This window comes from Theobroma umbraticum, unplaced genomic scaffold (genome assembly GCF_002168275.2).
Source record: "Theobroma umbraticum cultivar Fairchild unplaced genomic scaffold, ASM216827v3 scaffold_56.0, whole genome shotgun sequence".
NCBI classification, from domain to species: Eukaryota; Viridiplantae; Streptophyta; class Magnoliopsida; order Malvales; family Malvaceae; genus Theobroma; species Theobroma umbraticum.
Genome location: NW_018397256.1, coordinates 2,407,873 through 2,430,343, shown reverse-complemented (window position 1 = coordinate 2,430,343; position 22,471 = coordinate 2,407,873). Strand labels below are relative to the sequence as shown.

General features: G+C 31.6%; 1 protein-coding gene across 3 annotated transcripts; it reads left to right on the top strand.

Annotated features, from left to right (window-relative positions):
* Positions 1-14,579: 14,579 nt before the first annotated feature.
* On the top strand, positions 14,580-16,208 carry LOC110411195 (uncharacterized). 3 transcript variants are annotated; one of them, XM_021421244.2, is made up of 3 exons: positions 14,580-15,020; positions 15,118-15,263; positions 15,775-16,208. In XM_021421244.2, the coding sequence occupies exons 1-2, from the start codon at positions 14,831-14,833 to the stop codon at positions 15,237-15,239; spliced, it is 312 nt and encodes a 103-aa protein (XP_021276919.1). In that variant the 5' UTR covers positions 14,580-14,830; the 3' UTR covers positions 15,240-15,263; positions 15,775-16,208. The 3 variants fall into 3 exon arrangements, with proteins under 3 accessions (XP_021276919.1, XP_021276918.1, XP_021276917.1); XM_021421243.2 differs by having other exon boundaries at positions 15,809-16,200; XM_021421242.2 differs by lacking the exon at positions 15,775-16,208 and having other exon boundaries at positions 14,582-15,020; positions 15,118-15,464.
* The last annotated feature ends 6,263 nt before the right edge of the window (positions 16,209-22,471 follow it).

Genomic DNA, 22,471 nt, shown 5'->3' with positions numbered 1-22,471 from the left:
TCCAATAACCCTTCATATTCTTTTAGAAAACTCCAGCAATCCTAAAACTCTTCATTTTGCTTTGGCTTTTCCTTTTAATAGCAACCCTTTCATCTTCCTCACTATCCCTTTCTTCCATTTTCATTTCTCCATAATTTCTCCACCAAAAGTCATGTTCATGTGCTCTTTCTTCGTGCTTTCTTTTCTTCCTTCATCTCCACACTAAATGTCCTCAAGAAAAAGCCTCCCTCCCATTTTTGTGTTGGCCAAACTTCGTAGAGAGATAAAGTCTCATTCTTTTCAATTTTCTTAGTCTCTCTTGTAAAAGGTCTTTCTCTTCCACCAAATTTACATATTCTAGTTTCAATTTCAAGGTTTGATTAAGGCAAATGAAAACGCCTGATTTTAATTTTCCAATTAGGATTTAATTTAAATAATTTATCAATTTCTAACAATTAATTGTTTATTTAATGGTAGGATTTTAAATTGAGTTCACCTACAAGCTCACCAAGGTAAATTGACTTGAAATTAATGAAGTTGAGATTGTGGGTTTGGGTTTTAAAAGTGGAATTACGGATTGATTTTAGTGGAATTGATTATGGTATTATGAAAATTGCAGATTTTACACTAAAATGGCCAATTAGGTGGAATTAGGGGCTAGGTTGAAATATTGGGTGGGTTAAGGTAAATTGACTTAAAATTGAGTTAGTTGAGATTATGAATTTGAGTTGTAAGATAGATTCAGGAGTTGGAATTTTATTGCCTTGGTAATTTTTATGGAATTGAGGAATTTTGTGTTAGATTGATTAATTGGATTAAAATTGGAGCTTAGGTTGAGAAATTAGGTAGAATTGCTTTATGAAAATTATAATTGGTATTATCTTAGTTGAATTGAGTTGGTTGTGATGTAAATTGCATGTATTAGGTTCCATCAAGACTCCAAAAATCAATTTGAAGTACTAATTGTGGTGAATTGGAGTTGACCAAGAGAAATTTCAACAATTGTGAGTGGGTTTTGAACATGTGTTTATGAGCCAATTATGATTTTGAATTGATGTTCTAAATTGTGCTTTTCAAAGATATTTCAGTATGTGCTATACACACATACACACACACACACGAACATTTATGCTAGTATTGTTTTGCATGGGAATAAGTGTCCTATGTTTTTAATGGATCATTTAATGTTGATTTGATGAAATAATTATACTAGTCACATTGATCATAATCTTGAACTTGATGTTGGAATTAAGTATGACTATGATAAAAAATTGATATTTGACTATGTTGTTGAAACCTTGAAAGAATTGTTGCTCATGATGCTTGAGCTTCAAAGATGTTTGTTAATGACTTTTGATAAAATACAATTATGTCAATTACGTGTCATAGTATGTTTTGTAATGTCATAATGGATTACATTCTTTAGGATGTCTTGTTACGTGCTTCATCACGTCTTGGTATATACTACATGCATTAGCATGTCTAGTTACGTGCCTCATCACATCTTGTTATAAATTACATATCTTAGCTTGTTTTTTTATGTGTCTTATTATTTATTACATGCCTTACCATGTCTCGTTTTGTGCCTCATCACATCTTGTTTATATATCTTAATTTGGCTTTCACATGATGCACTTTAGGAATGTTTATTACTTGGGAAACGTGTTAAGAAATTGTAAATTGAATTTGAGATAAACTATTGTTGGAATGGTGTGCTTGAAAATGTTTATTGGTCTCTACAATGTGTATGTGAAATAGTATGTTTTTAAGAATGTTTGTTTGAAACATTGTTTGATACTTGGAATCTAAGTTTCCAAAGATGTTAATATTTTTGAACTATTTGTATACAAATTGAGAGGTTAATTTTATTTGCATTATTTTGGTTTATTATAAATTTCATGGTCTTAAATAAAGCCATTGTTTTATGAAACCTTTTGTGCGTTAACTTGTTCCTCTCCTACCTTGCTCACTAAGTTTTATGCTCGCATTTCCAAATTCATATTTTGGTGTCCAAATCCATAGCTCATTGACCAATACTCTCCTAGAGGTCTTCGTTTGTTTCTTTAGTAGGCTATGATTAAAGCATTCAGTAGGCGTTATCTTTATTTTGTGTCAACTTCGCTATCTGTATCTAGATGTGTTTTTGTATTTTGGTAAAGTTTTGAAACGCCTTATATTTTAGCCAAGGGTTGTCTTGTTAAGTATTTATTATGGAATGATAGTGTTGGCATACACCAAGACTTAAGGTTTGTTATTTGATTTTGTTATTATGAAAATGATGAACACATGGGATGTGTATTGGAATACCAATGTGGGTTGTACTAAATTGATATTGGAATATTAAGAAAAATATATGACTATGGAGGAATGTGTATGTATGGATGTACATGTGAATATATACATTTGCAATGTTTGAGATTATTTCTCATACTATAAGAACATGAGATAGGTTTAAACTTATTTCTTCATAAGGCTTGCTTAGATCAAGTGGACCTCACTTACTTAGTCCTTGTGCCAGTCATAACCCAAGATTAGGTTGTGATAAATGTGTAAAACCCCTAACTTTTATTACTTGGACAAATTAGATAACGAACTTGGTGAGCTTAGCAAATGCTTTTGTTAACCTGAATTCTTTGATTGCTACCCCTATGGACCCATAAATAAAAGACTTGGAGGTTGATGGAAGAAGTAGGATTGATTTGGGCTTAAAAGAGCCATTTTTTGCAAGTTTCCACTACATCTAAATCGTCGACTACTCAAATAAATACGATCTAGGAACCAGAACAACAAGTCCCAGCATCACAAATTGCCACTCAAATTGTAAGAGAGTTTTTCCTGAAGTCAACACCTTAGAAATTAGCAACATTCGTTCCAAGAGAAAAGTCACCACCCAAGAGAATAAAAACCAAGTATGAAAGATCGTTACCTTAATATTTGTTTTACTATTAAATCACAACGAATGTAATAACTCTTTCTTTTATTACAATATAAGATGATATTAAAGAAAAGATGTTGAGGATTTGCCAAAATTGCCACAAATATTTTTGTTAGGTGATGTTTTTGAATAGAGCATTGTATAGAATATTTTGGTTGTGGTTGATATAATACACTATTGATTGTCATTAACTTTTTGAGGTTGCCTTTAATTTTTTTGGCTAAAAGTAGCACTTTAAAACAAACAATCATAAGTCACCAAGCCTCTTACAATATTTTTTTTTAACACTGATGTCCATATATTGCATCAATAAATTTGGTTGTAGCCTTCAAACAAACTTTTAAATTTTTTATAAATCACTAGTGTATACATATTTACAATTGGTGGATTAGATTCGTTACTATACAAAACTCTTTTGTTTGTACATACGTTTGTTCTAATAGGCTATGACAAACTCACTTTATTACAATTGTTTCCCTCTATGTTTACACATTTCTTATTCATATTTGATGTTCATTAAACGATAAAACTATTCTACACTGCATCAATCAAAATTGATAACATAGAAATGTACCTCAACGCAACACATTGGAAACACACTAGTTATTACTACTTTTTTCCTCTCTTAGATGATGACAGATGTAATACTATAACATTATAGAAATATAATGATTAGCTATTCTAAGGAAATCTTTGTTGTGTAAAATATAAATATATTTAAAAAAATCATTTGATGTAATTAGAATTTATATATATATTAAATAAATTTTTTTAATATTAATCATAAAAAAATTTAAAATAATAATTTAGAATTATAATAAATAAATATAACAATTTTTGGCCAATGTATATAGTTGGTTTTGGTTACTACTTATTTTCTAAAGAATTGTTTTACATCATAATATTGTATAAAGAATAACGAGAACAACCTTTACAAGTGAAGTATTGCTTCACGTTGAACAACTAAAGTAAGTAAAATGCATTACTTCATGCAAAACAACTAAACAAATAAAGTATTACTTCATGCAGAGGAACTAAAATAAATAGAGTACTACCTTATATGGAACAACTAATACAAGTAAAAGAACAAGTTTGCATAAAATAACTACTTCATATGGATAGTAGTGAAAGTAAATCGGAATAAATGGTAGAGTTTACGTGTTATTTTCATCTTGGGATGTTTTAGAGAGTTTGGCTTAGTGGCTCAGATATGGAGGTAGTTAAAAGATCTTCCTCTTAACTTTTTTCTAAACTATAAGTGTTTTTCCTTCTTACCTTGTTCTTTTGTATTTGTTCAAGTACACATTTTTCTCTTAACTTGTTCTCGTATAGCTTTTCACTTATACATCTTCTCTGTTACCTTTTCCTCGAAAACAAGTCTTATTATACCCAATTACTTTAGTGGTTATATAATGAGTTTCTAACTATTACTCATTATGCAATAAAATCACCATTTTAATATCCACATAATGGGCTATACTAATAGTTACTCACATTAAAGCTCTTCATAATAATGTCATTCATTACTTGCATTACAGTTTATTCATGAATAATTGCCACTTCTGGCATTACATATAAAGCCTTCACAATTCATTTGAAGGATTTTCACTTTTCCAGAGCTTCTCCCTTTAACTTTTCTCTCTAATTCTCCTTTACATTCTCTACTTATTCTCTTTTTATTCTCTTTCGGTTGTCACAACACTCAGTACTTCAGAAACTACTCCAATCTTCTTTTTCGTTGCCTTGAATGCCTCCTTTTACTTGTTTGCAATGCTTCTTTTCCTTATCTCAAGAACCTTTTTTACGTTTTGATGACTCTGTTAGAGAAAAGTAATTGTATTAGGTAAAAGCTTATTAGAAATACTTTGTTTTACCAAAAAAAATGGACAGTTCCATTATATAGAATGAAAGCGCTTTTCCATGAATGAATTAGGGATGGAAAAGTGAACTTGCCTTATGTTACACAACCACCAACAATAAAGGACAAGTCCAATATGAGCTATTGTGGCTATCACCAAATAGTTGGTTATTCAATTCTTGAACGTAGAGACTTACGTAGAATATTCCATTAAAAGACGTTAAAAAGAAAGTTACTAATTAAGAACAACAGGGTCAAGAACAACTCATTTTCTGCTCATATATAATACTTTTAAGACTTTGACTCTTCATTGTTTTATGAACTGCCATTTGACATTTGACAAGAAAAGGAATTCATATTCAACTGCTAACTTTATTGCTTATATTTTGGTTGTAATTATATTATACTATTGGTTGCAAGCTTTATCGCTCATTCTTTAACCATAGTTCATCACTCTTAATTAAGCTACAAGCATTACAACTCATACTTTGGCTGCAATGGCATTATACTATAGTTTGTAAGCTGTATCTCTTTTCTTTAGACACAACTTGTCACTCTTACTTTAGTTGTGAGCTTTGTCACTCATATTTTGGGTGCAATGATATCTTTTTCTATTGGTTACAAGCTGTATTACTCATTCTTTGACCATAATTCATTATTCATATTCCAACTATGTTGTGTGCTTTACTTATGTGATGGGAAATGTGCTCAAAATTAAATGCAAAATGCAAGCAAAGACTACATGCAAGTGTATACAATCGCAACAACTAATATAGTGATAAGTTGAGTTTGTCAATCACTCGAGGAGTTGATTTACTAGTTGCCGCTAATTATTAAAATTAAAACAAGTTAATTTTATCCAAGCACCAAATTTTGAGAAATGATTAAAATGAAATCTAATCAACTAAAATTAATCTAGAAATGCAAGTATATTGATTTGGAAACGATGGATGAAAACCTAGGATTATGGTTTTAACTAATGCTTCATTTGCACTTAAGATTGACTAATTAGCTACTTTTATGGAAACTAATGCTAGCCTATGATCCTTAAGCATGTACGATTCTCTGTCGAGATATCGTACAATGACCAAACTTAATTTCATTCTCTATATGTCTATAGCTAATTAATTAAGCTAAGTTCCTTAAGTGTGGGTCTTATAATTGATTGTATATGGTTAATAGTGTATGTCTACCCTATTAAAAAATCACACAATTAATTCCTAATTGCAATGATCATATATTACCCAAGCCATGGTCTTTTTAGACTAACTTTATCAAGTCTTATCTAAAACCCAAACACATCCTATGGTGATCAATCAATTAAATGGGAAAAAAACTCAAAGTTAAAGAAACATTAAATATTCCACAAAAAGGCAAACAATAGTCAATCAAGCATCCAAACTATACATTAATCTTCTCCATAATCCTAGAAAGGAAAGTTTAGCCTAACATTTTCTTAGCCCACAATAAAATCTCAGCAAAATAAAGCATTTACACAAGGAGATTTAAAGAGAGAGAGAAAAAAGCTAGTGAGAGAAAATATTTTTTATGTAACTTTGTCAAGCTTCTCGTCAAGATTTCTTCTTTTTTTCTCTTTTTTGAAACCTTTCATTTTTTATTTTACCTTAGAAAGTTGCTCTCTTTTAAAACTCTATTGTTGTTGTCTCAGACCCCTTTTTGCCCTAAAAGACCCCTTTTTATACCCTTCTTAATGGCCCTCTAATCTAAATGATTAGAGGGTCAAAATTTTTTTTCTCATTTAATGTCGGCATCACGGCACCGAGCTTACTATTTTGGAGGAGTTTCGTGGCCAAGACAATGCTAGCTAGCTTAAGGCCTTGCTGTGGTGTTGGACGGTGTTGCAACATTAAGAGCCTTATGTTGCAGCGCTACGCTTGGTATTTCATTCCCTAATTCTTTAGCTTCAATGCTTTCCCCTGTTGCAATTTAGTCACTTCCCGTGTAATTTTGACCATGTTCTTATCAGAACTAGTCAAAGTGATTAACACAAAAGTTCTAGGTCTTTAACTTAGCTTTATATTGATTCAAAAATCATAGTGATCGAGCATCAGTAACTCTCGTTATGCTTAGAAGACAACAACATGGTCAACATACATCTACACCACTCCACCCTTGCACAATTCCTTTCAACTTTAGCCCTTCTTCATTCATAAACCTTCAAAACACAGGGTTAAATCACTAGCAACTAAATTAAACATTTCAATACATAATTGAACTAAAATAACTAAAATTTGATTAACTTGATATGATTTTATTACATTAAGAAAAGTAACTAAAACAATCTAAACTACACCTAAAACTCGAGAACTTAGTTATTTTACCACCTAGAATATTGCAAGATAACTTTAGGTGATAGAGTTATCAAGCCACTAGTTTTATCACTTGTAATTTGGCTATAATGAAGTTATGCTATTGGCTGTAAGCTTTATTGCTCATTTTTTGGCCTTAGCCTATGACTCAAAATATTGCTTGCAAGTTAAAGTTAATCTCCTTGATGTAAAATTGAGAGTTTCTCTTTGACTGCATACAATAATATGAAATCTGAATAAATAGGCAACATGAGTTTAACATTATTATTACTACAAAAGAAAAAAAGAGATACAATATACTAATAGCAAAGTACTAGCTTTAAGGAGTTTTCAAAAAGAAAAAGAGAAGAAAAAGCCTAGCCAACTACATACTCCATAAAGTAGAGTTACTATCCTTAATATTGGAAAAAGCATCTAGGTTTTCTTGCACTTCAACATCACGCTTTCTTAGTGAAGCTATCTTTGTTGCAATGTCTGCTAACTCATTTTCTAAAGAAGACTTGTCACCTTCCATCTCAAGAAAAGCTTTAGCTTTAGATTTACAATCATTAAGGCATTCAAGTTTGAATCCAACATTATAGGCATCATCAAAACATTGTAACATTAGTTACAATTTCTTTGGGAAAGAACTCATTAATGGAGCATGGGAAATCACTAAAGCTCTTCCCAACACCTCCATCATGAAACAAATGGCATCTACATTCTTTAAATGAGAGGTATTCTAAATTTCCCCTATATATGTACTAAAATATGCTTTAAGTATTCCACATGCTTAGATGAAGCTTGAAAACCAAGGAAGTTGGCTTTTCTACCACCTTGCTCAATACATACTACTTGGGTACCAAAAGCATTATTGGCACCTCTATGTTTTGGCATTATAAAGGAAAAAGTATGAGGATTAATTAGAGTAACTTTAACATCATCAGTAGTAGCTTTAACATCATGAACAACCTCAATACTCAAAATAGCTCTAGCATTAACTCCAACATCATGAATAAGCTCAACATTTGGAGTACCTCTAGCATCAACTCTGACATCAAGAACAATGTCAACAACAGAAATAGCCTAAATGCTAAAAATAATCTTGTCTTGAGTAATTTGAGGAGTAAGAATGATATTAGTTTTGATAAAAAATGAAACAACATCGATTGGAATAGCACAGTAATATGTTTTAACTTGGTTTATATTAGAACTTTGAGTATGAAAAGGAAATAAAGCATCCAAATCAACAAAATCATTAAAAGGACTTGATAATATATTTGGTGTTCTAAAAAAAGTACCAACATCTTCATGTCAACATCATCAACATCAACAGGTTTGTCATTTGATTCATCACTACATTGAGAATCACATGATTCCTTTTCAGTCTCAACTTCAGAAGTTTTTTCCTCTTTAATTGAGTTAAGTTATACTCTGACAGTTCTTTTTTTCTAAAAAAACAACATAAAATAAGGAAATAAATTTTTAAAGGAAAAAGTAAAATAAAAAGCAAAGGGTGAACTTACTTTTTGATGATCATGTTTTGTTTGATAAGAAGGAGTGTGAGAAGCAACATCTTTTTCATGTGCATTTTTCTTCCTTTTAAGAGGAATCAAGCACAAGGATGTATAGGTATTACTAACATGAAGAATGTAGATATGAGCTATGGGATTAACTAATGGCACAACAAAAGATTTTGATTTTTCAAGACATTTTCCCTAATAAGCAAACGATCTAAAAGTGTGAACACCAACTCTATCAAAAGTAAAACAACACAATTTTTAGTTTATCTAACCAGAGTTGAAGTCTTACGATGAGGAATGAAGAAATACAAGAAGAAAAACTAATAGATGAATAAGAGTCAAGCAGAGTTGGCTGATCAAACCCTAAATTGGCATGGCATTCTATAAGGAGAATGCATTTCTACAGAGAATGAGTTTATATCTCCACTTGGACTAACACTCTCAATCATAAAAGGCAATTAGAAACTATGAACCCATATACAAATGTTAATACCTAGTGAGCTCATTCTTCTAGACTATAATGGGTGGCGATCATAATAAATTCTAGGATCATTGAATCCATTTTTAGGCTACACATAAGGTCTAGGATTGAATTCCGTTGTCACATTTATCACTTCAGGAATGTTACTTTTTAAGATTTGATCATGCCATGCCCAAACTTTATAGTTATTCTTGGATAAAGGGTTATTCATAGAAAAAGATGCAAACAAATATACATTAGGCACATGAGTGCAAGTACCAAGCCTTTCCCATAAGCACATCTAAATAAAGGAAGCATCCACATAAGTCAAAATTTTGTAATGCCCAATTGCTTCAATAGTCTTGAGTTGGTACAAGTCCAACCTCTTATACAAAGATCCTAAATACAATAAAGAAAGGGGAAAACGTATCCTTTTGGCAATTTTTATTGCTAAAAAAGTGATTGTTGAAGATATACCATCATTTAGATACCTTAAAAGTATATGTCATGCCAACCAAAAAATTAATAAAGCCACTAACTCATGAGGACGGTCTGGATACTCAAGGCCAATCTCACTTCCTTTAGCATTCAACTTCTTGTAAAATACCCTTATCCAATTAAAGAAGTGTGCAACCTTCGAATTGTTTAAACTCTTGAGTAAATTAAGAAACAATTCTCAAATACTTACCTCTTCTTTAGAAAGCTTGATAGAGTGAAAGGGTTTTTTCCCATACAAAGAAGTTCTAAGAGAACAAATGCATTTTCTAGAATAGAGGTAAATTCCCCTAATGTTGTAATCATAGAATGAGAGAAAGTGCTCCACCTTACAAGAATAGCATGACGTACATCCATATTTTTCTCTCTACAAATGTTGAGCTTCAAGGTGACACGTACTACATTAAGTATTCCAACAGTTGAAAGAAGTTTAACATAAGTAGGATTCTTCAACACCTTGTTTACCCAGTCATCCCAACTATTAACAAATTGAGAATTGGAGCTTTGATTAGTTGCAGAAAGTGAAAATTCACCACAATCAAACCTGAACTTCTGAATTAATCGTCCTGGCATACCAATTCTTTTATGAAAATGTGCTTTTGAGAATAGACAATTCTAATCATATTTATTAGGTTCAAAAGGATGTTCATCAATCTGTCTGGCATAGACTTCCTCCCAAAAATGCTATTCCCCTTTTTCTTTAATAACATCATCTTCTTAGTTTTCAGGAACTGAAGGATTTCACTAGTCTTTCATACTCTAATTTTTTAAGGAGGAACTACTTTGGAAGAAATATTCTTCTTTTTATATATAATGATCTTTTTCCTTGTTGCAACCCTTTCAGGTTCACTACAATGGATCTTTGGAATCAAACACATCTTAAGTATTAAGGAATATGGAAAAAGAAGCCTACAAACATGATCATGGAAAAAGAGATAAGCACACATATACAATAATTTTTCATTTATTTATTAAGCATAAAAAAACTACAAAAAAGCCCACGACATAAGTGTCGCGAGTAACAAATAAACAAGCTCGCATCAAAAGTGTAGCGATTATCAAATAAAAAAGTTCACGGCACAAGTGCCATGAGCAACAAGGAAAACAACTAATGGCACTCAACGACGCACAAAGGATGTTGCACGTTAAACACAAAAGTCTTGACATTTTTCTTTTTTTAAAAAATAATTAATATTTTTTATTTTGTTTGTTTGTTTTGTGTTCTTCTTCTAAAATCAATCTGTTTTTCTGTTTCAGCATATAGATATAAAAAAAGTATTAGATTTATAATTGATCCTTGTTTTAATATGAAAAAAGTTAATGATCAAAATATGAGTTTATAAGTGCATTAAGACTTTACAAATCCCCTGAGCATATGTTTGAAAATCAACTAAATGTTAAAATTAAAATGTTTTTAAAAGAGGCTTAATCTAACCTTACGTATTGAGACATCGTATAAGGGTATCGAGACTTTTAGCTTTTAATGCCTTAAGAAACAGCTTAAGGAAAAAGGTGTATCAAGACATCTCTGGTGGGTATTGAGACTATATTCATTGAAAAACCAAAATCTAAAGGGCAAGTATTGAAGTGTTGAGACCAGAATAGTTTATTTCGAGACATCTCCTCTGAAGAGTAGAATTTCGAAAAGTAAGTCCTAATGTATCGAGACACGAGCTTTAAGTATTGAGACTTTTCTTTCAACCTTCAAATTTTAGAGAATAAGTCCAAAAGTATCGAGACTTGAATTTCCAAGTGTCTAGACTTCACCTTCAGACTTCAATTCTAAAGACGATGTGTCAAGGTATTAAAACACCATTGACATAATATTGAAACCTTGTCTTTAGAGCTTAAAGATTCCAGAGTTTCAAGTGCACAATTATCAAGACTAGCCTGTCAAGTATTGAGATCATATCTCTAGAAATAATTTTCTAATGACCAAGCTATTATGTATCGAGACCAGGCCATAGAAGTATCGAGACACTGCTTCGTCAAGGAAAAAAAGTATCAAGATAGACATCTGAAATATCGAGACATTTGTTGATTTTGGAAGCAAAGTATCAAGACCTAAATCGTAAGTATCGAGACCTCACATCAGACAAGTCGTAAAAGGATAAACTTAAATGTCATAATTTTGAATTCAAAAGGTTAAACGGCTAGAACAAAGTTCTTAAATATAAAAGGAAGGCTGTAACTCATTTTTCATGAGAAATAACACATAGAGAAGATATTCAAAGTAAGATTAAAGCTTCAAAGAGAAAATCGCTTCTTCTTTACTTTTCAAGCCAAGTGTTTCTCATCCTTTAATCATTGAAATTTCTACTACTCCTTTGTTAAAACTTTATCTTTTTTTGTATTCATTGATTATATTCAACCTACTTAGAGGCATTCGTGAGCTTAAACTTCATCATTTTTGTAATCTTTGTAAAGGTTTTACCTTGCCATTGAAAGGTAGAGTGCTTAGAGTGGTTATATCTTAACCCTTAAAAGGGTAGTGTTGATAGGTTATACTTTAGCCTATGAAAAGGTAAAGAGGTTGTGCTTGCTTCTTGAAAAGGCACTGTAAAGGGTTGTGTGTGCTTCCGTTAACAAGCATTGTATGGGTTGTGCTTGAGCCCAGAAAAAGGTATTATTGTAAAGATTATACTTGAGCTTTAAAAAGTAATTTTCATATATATTGGATTGCAAATTCCTTGATAAGCTAAGAGAGAGGACATAGGCATTAAGGCCGAACCTCTATAAATATCGTGTTTCCTTTGTGTTTGCTAAAATTCCTATCTTTGTGCTTTAACTTGCAAAATATTTGTTAAATCACTCACCAAAGGCTTTTCATAACTTTTTATTGGTTGGTCTTAAAGGTTTTAAATCTTCACATTGCAAAAGTGTTTTAACTTGTAAAGGGGATTGAAAGAATTTTTAAAATATTCAGTTCAACTTCTATCTTGAGCTTTATCCTTTAAGCCAATTGAACTAACAAAAAGTTCTCTTTCAATCAAAAAAAACTTTCATCTCATGTCTGAAAAATTTCTTGTTTCATATTTCAATTAAAGAAAATCCATTCAGGATGCAACAAATGAGAAAAAACACAAGTAAGAAATCAAAAAAAGAATAGAAGTTACTTGCCTAAAAAGATTCGCAAAAAAATCAACTTTGCTTTGAATTTTGTTTTGTTTTGAATTTTGCTGTACTTTGAATTTGAATAAAGAAAATTGTTCTTAATAGCTTCGTATTTATAGTGCACATAGAATAAATGTTTTTTGTCAAAAAAATTAACTTTCTTTTTATGATTTGTATCTTGAAAATCTTATTTTATATAGAAAATATATTATCACACAATCAATCAAATATTAGACAAGATATTGGCATCACACCTTACAATAACATGGTACTACCTAAGGCATTATTGCCTAAGGTGTTACTATCCAAGGCATTACTATTTAGGGTGTCACTGTTTAAAGGGGTGCCATCCAAGGTGTTGCAGCACAAGGTGTTACAGTACAATGCGTTATAGGACAAAATAAAATTTTTCCTAAATTAATGCATAAGAATTATTTTTTAAAATAAGAATTCTTATACAGGAGGCAAAATATAGATAGTTGATTTTGGTTACTACCTATTTTCTAAAGAATTATTTTACAATGTAGTGCTGTACAAATAATAATGAGAACAACCTTTACAAATGAAGCACTACTTCACGTAAGAACAATTAAAAATAAGTGAAGCAATACTTCATGTAGAACAATTAAAACAAGTGAAACATACTACTTCATAAAAAACAACTAAAACAAGTGAAGTATTATTTCACGCATAACAACTGAAGTAAATAGAGTCTTACTCCAAATGGAACAACTAATACAAGTAGAATGGTTTCATATAAAATAACCATTTCACACGGATAGTAGTGAAAACACTTCAAATAAGTGATAAAGTTCATAAGTTACTTTCTTCTTAAGATGTTCAGGAGAGTTTGGCTTGGTGGCTCAAATATGAAACTAATTAAAAGGTCTTCTTTTGAACCTTTTCCTGAAATACAAGTGTTTTTTCCTTTTACCTTGTTTTTTTGTAACTATTCAAGTGCACCTTTTTCTATTAACTTGTTTTTATATAGCTTTTTAGTTATACTTCTTCTCTATTACTTTTTACTCTATATAAATCCTATTATACCCAATTACTTCAACAGTTATATAATGATTTTCTAACTATTACTCATTATGTAACAAAATCACCATTTCAATGTCCACATAATAGGTTATAGTAGTGGTTACTCACATGAAAAGTTTTCATAATAATGTCATTTATTACGTGCGTTAAAACTTATTCCTAATTAACCTTCACTTTTAGCAATATATATAGAGTCTTCACAATTCATTTGAAAGATCTTCACTTTCCAGAGTTTCTGTCTCTAATTCTCTTTTACATTCTCTACTTATTCTTTTTCACTTATTACGACACTCAATACTTCAAGAATTGCTTTGATGTTCCTTTGCGTTGCCTTCAACGCATCTTTTTATTTGTTTGCAATACTTTCTCTCCCTATCACAAAAACCCCTTTACAGTTAAGAAGTTTCTTTTTAGCATATGTACTTTTATAGATATTAATACTAATATTTATTATCACTTGTGTTGTATGAATACTTGTTTTTTATTTATTTTTAAATAATAGCTATACATAAAATAAAAGTATTTTTAAGTACATAATTAATTAACTATAAATAAAAAACAGTTATATAAAAAAAGAGAATTAATGTTGAATAAATCTTATTAAATATTTTAGATAACAATTTAATAATATAATGAGCAAATATGACCATAATCATTCAAGGTAATTAGAATTTTAATATATTACAAATTAGATAAAATTTTATTAATATTATTAATAATAAAACATTTAGGATAATAATTTAAAATAACAAATAAATATGATTATTATTGATAAAAAATAAAATGATAAGTTATAAATAGATAGATATATTGATATAAATTATTATTATTATAACTATAAATCAGAGATTATAGTAGACAAGATGAGCAGCGAAGTAGCCCATGGAAATTGATGGTTAGTGGCAACTACAAATCAGAAGGCAGAAGCCCAATTTTGACTTTTAACCGTAGCTTTGCTTGTAGCGAGAGCCACCTCTCAGGTTAAAATTCTTTGACAACTCCCAACCTCCTCCGAGAAAAATCAATTCAACCTCCAATTTCCTGAGAGGAATTGCATAGCAGAGTGGACTGCAATAATAATTCTTCAGAGATCTTGACGCTGTGCGGTTACAGATGGCGTACGTAGACCATGCCTTCTCGATATCGGACGAGGACATCATGATGGAGACATCATACGCCGTTAACAATCGGCCTCCGTTCAAGGAGATCGGCCTCGCTGTTGCTCTTCTTGTCTTTGGTACACTTGGGATTATCTTGGGTACCTTCATGGCCTACAACAAAGTCGGCGGTGACCGAGGCCATGGTATTTTTCTTTTGCTTTCTTGCAAAACAAACATTAAAGAAGCTTTTATTTCGATTAAGACCAATTAGTTAATTTGTGGGATATGATTCTTTCTCAGGGCTTTTCTTTGCAATATTGGGATGCATATTGTTCATTCCAGGCTTCTATTACACAAGGATTGCATATTATGCTTATAAGGGCTACAAAGGCTTCTCTTTCTCCAACATTCCCCCTGTCTAGAGGAACTCTCCTGCTCCGCCCTATGTACAGACCTTTTTTCATTTTTCTACTTTCTCTTTAATGTTTCGGGTTCCCTGTTCAGTGTTCAACGTTCTTTCCTTGTTTCTGTATCCACAATAACTTGGCTTGTATGTTATTTGTTCCATAGTAAAATTGTGACCAATAGTCTTGTTTTTGCTGGTTGTTTTATGACATTATATAATTATCTAATCTTACTGTCTTCTACTGCTGCTACTACTACTACTACTTATACCCTATGTTCTTATTTCTTACCTCAAGCTGTTGCATTCAGTTTCTGCTGAAGGCCCATCCTATCCTAACTAGTTGCTGGACTCATGCATTTAGACAATTCCCTTTTTTTTCATTCCCATTTTGCAATTTTTGTCTTGCCATTTTTCGAATGAATAGATGGAGAGGTGTTGAAGGGATGTATTCCCCTCTGCTCATTTGATTAGTGTATATATTAGGCTGCAAAATTGTCTTTTTTTATCCTGTTTTATTGGTTTCACTGTTGTATGATTTTTTATTTATGTAGTGACAAGTTAAATCTATGTACATGTTCATTTAAGGAATCAATGGACATGGATCACTTTGACATGGTATGCTTTAATGTGAAGTCAAGCTGTATTACTGGAAGAAATAAGGCTTCAAGGAACATCTTGGTTTGTAGAAAAGTGAGGATGGCAGGGTGCCAAATGAGAAATTATGTAAAGTTTTTGGAAATAATTTTTCCCTTAAAAGTGCTATAGCCATTTTGTATTATTATGTCAAATGTAATGGGTGTGAATCTAGTGAGCCTAAAGGAACTAATAGATGCTTTAAATTTGTAGTTCATTTTTTAATATAAATAGTTCCATTTTTCTTTCTTTCTTTCTTTTCTTCATTTTTGCTTGGAAAAATTGTGGTAGAAAGTTACTTGAATTGGAGTAGGAACCTTGTCTCCATTGATAATAGTAAGAAATGTATTACAACTGTAATAAAGATTTACTTCTGAAATTCTTATTGAATTTCATGAAGTGATGGTAAACATTGTTCTGAATGTAAATTTTGTCTTGAATTTTGGTCGCAAGTACTTATAAACTTGTGAGCTACTAATGCACTCTTTGTTTGTAGTCCTTGCATTGTGGAACTCCTGTTACCTGCCTTGCATATCATGTGAACTAGAGCTATGATCATTTTGTTATGTAGAAATACCAAATCTGTTATCAGTGAATAATTCTTAGTTCTTTTGTCCCTTAATTTTACTTACATTAACCATCGGTGCAAATGCAATTAGTCTTGACTGATAGAAGTTTTAGGTGACTTAAAGGGTCATATATGGCTTATTAAACCTTTTGGCAACATGATTTATCTCATAGATGTGGACATGTACACCATTGGGTGTATTTCTTTCCACTAAACATAATTTATTGGATACGACAATACCAATCATTATTGGGTCTGAAGACTTTCACTAAGCAGACTTTTCTGCTTTCTTTCGGGCAAGTATTTTATCCATGATATGAGAATAGTACCTAACCCTGATGGTTTATTCTGTCAACTCTCATCAGCCAATAACCAGTTCTACGGCCTTCTAGGATCTATCTTTAGAAACATAGGAACACATACATCTGTGCCAATAAACAGTTCTATGTGTAGGACCACATAAATTCTTAGTTTATATGTGATGCCTTGTGAAGTTTATCAGAGTTGCACTGCTCATGCCACGATATGCCGTGTCTAATATAATTGAGTTTTAATCATTTAATTTGTACTGGATTTTTTGACTTGTGGTTGATCGCTAGCATTCTAATTATATCTTTTGCACAATCTGTTGCTGGGGAAGTATGCACTGAAGTGCAGATTTATCTGCTTGGCTGAAATATGTCTGGGACATGAAGATGTCGGAGCAGGTTGATACACACATTTATGAAGATAACATGGATGTTTCAATAATTTTACAAATTGCATAGTCATCCTTTAAGGGGAGTTGTCAACTACATTCCGGTGTTGACTAGAGAACTAGCATTCCTAGTATTATATGATCAACAGTTGGACTCTTTCCACCAATTTGCTAGATTTTAGATGGAATCAGCTTCTGTTTTGCTTCGGTGTGACTTTTTCCTGAGTTAGCTTACCATTGATTATTAGCCATGTGACATTTGGGCTTATTAGCATATTATTAGATTGTTGCTCACTATAATTAATCGTCTGTCTTTTTATTATTTTGCATTCTATTTTTCCACTAGAATCATTTCTTCCCTCCTTGTAGCCAAGGGTTTAGTGGAGGTAGTGTTCCTTGCTTGGTGCAAGAGGTAGTTCCTCACAATATAGTAATATGTTACTCGTTTCTTGGGGCTTTCTTAGATTACGAATGGTGTCAAGATTGATTGTGCTGGATGAAATACTGGTGGATCTAGGGAGAAAGTTGACTTAAATGGAGGATGAAGTGGAAAAGTGAAGGTTAAGAAGGAATGTGTAATGAATATGAATTTTGCTAGAAGATAGTTGTTTGGTGGGATCACTATTAAGTTAACATGGTGTTCTGGAAACAACAATTAGAAGAGGTTGGGTGATGGTGACGGGATGCAAATTGGGGAAAATAAAGGAAGGGACTACAAGGTGGTCAATGGAGCTGAAAGAGTTATTGGTGCTCTAGGGGTTGATGGGTTGGGAGCAACCTTCTATGTTGATATGACTTGGGCATCTTTTTGGGTGTAGGTACAAGATCTCTTTATTAGATTAATCAAAATGTACAAATTGTGCAGGGGGGTTAATAGGAGATGTAGAAGCAGTTGATATTGTAGAGGAATAATTCTCATGGTGTAGGTTATTTAGTGTTGAGGAGTAAATGAATGATGCAAACCTGTTGGAAAGAAGAACAAAGATGCAGTGGATGATTATGTTGGGGATGATAAATTTTTATGGGTTATGGTATGAGCTTCTTCCTTGGTTTTCTTTTGTCCTTTGGAAAACTTGGACTTAGTCAGAGAGTGCCATGTAGCCATGAAGATGACTTAGAGATGAGGAAGGTTAAATAATGAATGGTACTTGGTTGAGAGCTCTGTTTAATTATAATTAATTTGGATTGTCCGAAATGTATTAATAGCTAGATGATTGTATTATTAGATGATTTAAATGCTTCTGGTAGGTTAAAGGAGGCTTGAAATGTTTAGGATCATGGAGGTGGACAAGAGGAGAGCCAGGACAGTATGGTAGTGGGGGATGAACAAGGGATTGTAATTGTAAATCTAAAAAGCAATAGAAATGTTGATATGGGTCAATTTTGAAATGGAATCAATGAATGCTGTACATCGAGTTGTAGGTGAAAAATTTGGGGATGGTGGTAGTGTATAAATAGATAACAAATGACAAGATTATGTAAGAGATCAAGGCAATTACCTTTAGAAATATAGAAGCTGATTATATTAAGGACAACTAAGTACTTCTATTGCATGAAAGAAGTTGGTTAGGGATTGCCATTTGTAAAACAAACATGTCCAAATTTAGGAAATAAGGCGAGATTAACATGATGGGAGTAGTAAGGGTGAAAGCTGGTATCAAGGAAGAACTTGTGATCTACTCCCATTGTATATGCCAAGGATTTTAAGGACTGAATGTAATGCTTAATTTGGGTATTTTTGTTTATTTATAAAGTTACAGTCGTTTAATTTGATTTTTTCCTACTCTGGTTTAACATGTTGAATTTTTATGTTTAGCTTACACAGTTTGTTGAATTCCAGTGAACTTTACTAATTTTAATTGGAAAGCCAATTGAGATTGAATGGTTTTATGGGGTTGGCATGGACTAAAATGGTATTTGGTATTTTACTGTGCAATGTGATTATAAGTAATATAATTGTAAGCAATATGAGTGTAAGGAAGATAACATTGTAATGTTTGTTATATAAGTAAAGTAATAATTAAAATATAGAGAAAATAACATTCCAGTATTTAGTTTACAAGTATTTACTAGAAATGTAATGTTAATTTTTTAAAATTAGTTTTATTTATTAAAATGTAAGTTTAATATAATTGTATTTTTTACTGTTAATCTTTATACAATATTATTTTTAAATATATTTTTAATATTATATATTTTTTATTTTTAATTTAATTTTATATATTTTATTTTTTAATATAATTTTTTATATTATATATTTTATTTTAATTTTTTAAAAGATAATATAAATTTTATTGACAGTAATTATGACTATTGAGAATAATAAAAATACATTTTCAAAATCTATATAAAAAAATAAATTATAGCATTATAAAATGTTTTTAACAGAATAATAAAAGTTGAAAGGTAAAAATGTTTAATTATATCACATAGTACAATGTAATTTAATTGCATTGATTTTGAATTATAATTATATTAGCTTTATTGGTTGTAACATGATTGTATTGCAAAGTTACATTACAGTGATTTATTACAAAACAAATATTGTAATATAATTTAATCACGCACATTGTAAGGAATGCATTCTCACTTCTTTTGTACCAAACATTATCTCAATGATTTGGCATTTGTATTGATATTTGAGCAAGATTGTTACCTAGACGGGACAAAATATGGGGTCTATCTTTGTTTGTGATTAATGCGACCTAGACTGCTTCCCATGCTTGGTTACGGGGTTTTTCGGTTATTTGACGATTTGTTTTAAGGTAATGGTATATAATCTTATTCAAACTTTGTTATTAACACAGATAAAAGGATGCCGCTTTGTATAATTACAATTACTTAGTGGAGTAAAATATGTATAGTGTAGAAAAATTGATATTTTAAACAAGACATTTGAATTTTTAAGGTTTCTAAAAGTTGACAATGAAGTCATATAGTGCCTTTCCAAGATATCAAGCAATGGAAAACATATTTTGCTCAGTACAATAAACAAAAACATTAAAAATCAAAATATAAATTCTCATCAGATTAAATTAAGTCAACAACTCACATTGTTGATTTCTTCCCAAAATAGTCAAATGCAAAAGCATAAAACACATTTTTGTATGTTCAAAAGGGTCTCAAGGCATGACCACCTAATTATATAAACTTGGTTTGCAAGGAATAGAAACAAGTGTATGCTATTAGGTTTCATGGAAGGAAAAATCACAACGTGCTGACTTTAAAATCTATCCTGGATAAAACAGTGAGACTTGACTTCAATTCTGCAGTACCAATGTGATTTCATTTGCAAAAGATTACTGCTTTTCAAAAAAAAAAAGAAAAAACTTGAAAGAGCAAAGCAGCTCATAGAATTTAACTCAATTGATTTTCATTTTTAACTTTTCCAACTTATCCTTATTTAGGATTATTTCTAACTCGAGCCTTAAAGCTTAATTAACTGATTGAGCTTGAAGTCCACTTCATTAATTGAGCTGGAGGCTCAATTCTTTAATTGGATTAGTAGGTTAAATTGCTAATTGAGGTTGAAGTTCTATCCCATTCTAACCCGGTTCAAACCCGTCCCTCTTCTCCCCTAATCTTGATCAACATTCATCTTAAAAGTTTTCTATCTAAATCTACAAGTTCAAAAGGCATAAAACCCCCTCCCAAGGACAGAGAACAACAAAAGGAAAAGCGAAGAAAAATTGACGAAATCAGTACAAAGGAAAAAACAAGCTTTTTTCATTTTGAAATTTTTGAGTGTTTTGGTTTTGTTAGATCTAGAGAGATTTAGGCCTTTTTGTTTTTGTTGAAAAAATGGTTCCCATTAAAGTAAAAGGGGGATAGAAAGGAAGACACTAGTGTATTTTTGGCAAAATATAATGTTGATGAGTGTGGAGTGGTGGTCAACACAAACATAAGCAATGGTCCCGGTTAAAGAGAGGGCAAAAAAAATGAGGGAAAGAGGGAAAAGGATTGCTTTTTATGCATTAATCATAATGACATTGTTTCAGGGGAACCCTTAAAGCCCCATAACTATGTTGTTTTGTTAAAGAGCAAAGAGAAAAATTTATGCTTCCACTAACTTGCTTTCTTTGTTTCATGTCCATACAACATAATCATTCGTGCATATTCAATTGAGAAGAGATTTGTTAGTGAAAAATCATCATGGAAAGGCTCTTGAATCCTCGTCAATGTGTTGGAAGGATTTTAAGAACTTTCTATTTTGTAATGCATGTAATAATGGGACATCCTATTGATATTTATGGTAATCTAAGGCTCCAAAAATAGCTTAGTCACCAAAAAATCAAAGTATAGTCCACTCATCACTCATATAGCACCCGTTTACGAGCCAAAATGATGATGATCAATCAACTTTAGTGGATAAAATGGAGAAAGTTCAAAGGGAAATGAGAGAACGATTGACCAAGATGATCGAGTTAATGATGAATGTGAACAAAATCAAGGGAGTTATGGGAGAATCCCTCGCTCGAAAGAGTCACCAACCATAATAAAACAAAAGTTTGACAGAAGAACTACCATATCTGCTCAGATTTTCTTCGCTTCATGCACAATCATCCCAAGGTGTATGTCTCCAAACAATGCCTTCTATTACAAGACATGCCCATGTTTATGCCAGCATGCAACCTCCTATGGGTTCACAACAAAGTTCATTTGGGAGTAAACTTGACTAAACCACTCCATGTGCTAGTTTCTTGGCAGTGCCCTCTACCATGAGCAAATTTGAAGCCATAGTGTTAACAAGAGCCTCCACTATCTGTTCACAATTACCACTATGTCAGTGAACATGAGTCCTTACTCGAGCTAATCATTAGGTATTTGTTAGATAAATAAGCTTAAAGGAAATTGACTAGGGGGGGGGGGGGGAAGGGGTTGAATTGGTTATCAAATAAAATCCCTTTTTAAAGCAAAATAATATGAATATTTGAAAACAGAATTCTCAAAGTAGATTATAAACTAAGCAAAGAAAATGCATAAAGTAAGGAGCACTCAGCCAAGCAAAGAAATTGCATAAAGTAAAAAGTACTCAGCCAAGTTTTATAGAGGTTCAACCCTTTGATGCTTACATTTTCTCCTTTGATAGCACAAGGAATTTGAATCCACTATCAACTACCTTTCAACATAGGTTAAAGCACAACCTTTACAAGCAACTGCCTTTCAAGGATCAAGTACAACCTTTACAAATTCAAAACTCCTAAGGGTTTTCTTCAAGTTTAAAAACATTTTCTAGCATTTCCAAAGCATATTTAAATCAATCAATTTTGTCATTTCAAAATCAAGGTGAAGCTAACAACATTGATTGTGCCTAACACCACAAATCCAAGCTTTGTAGCTTTCATATCTT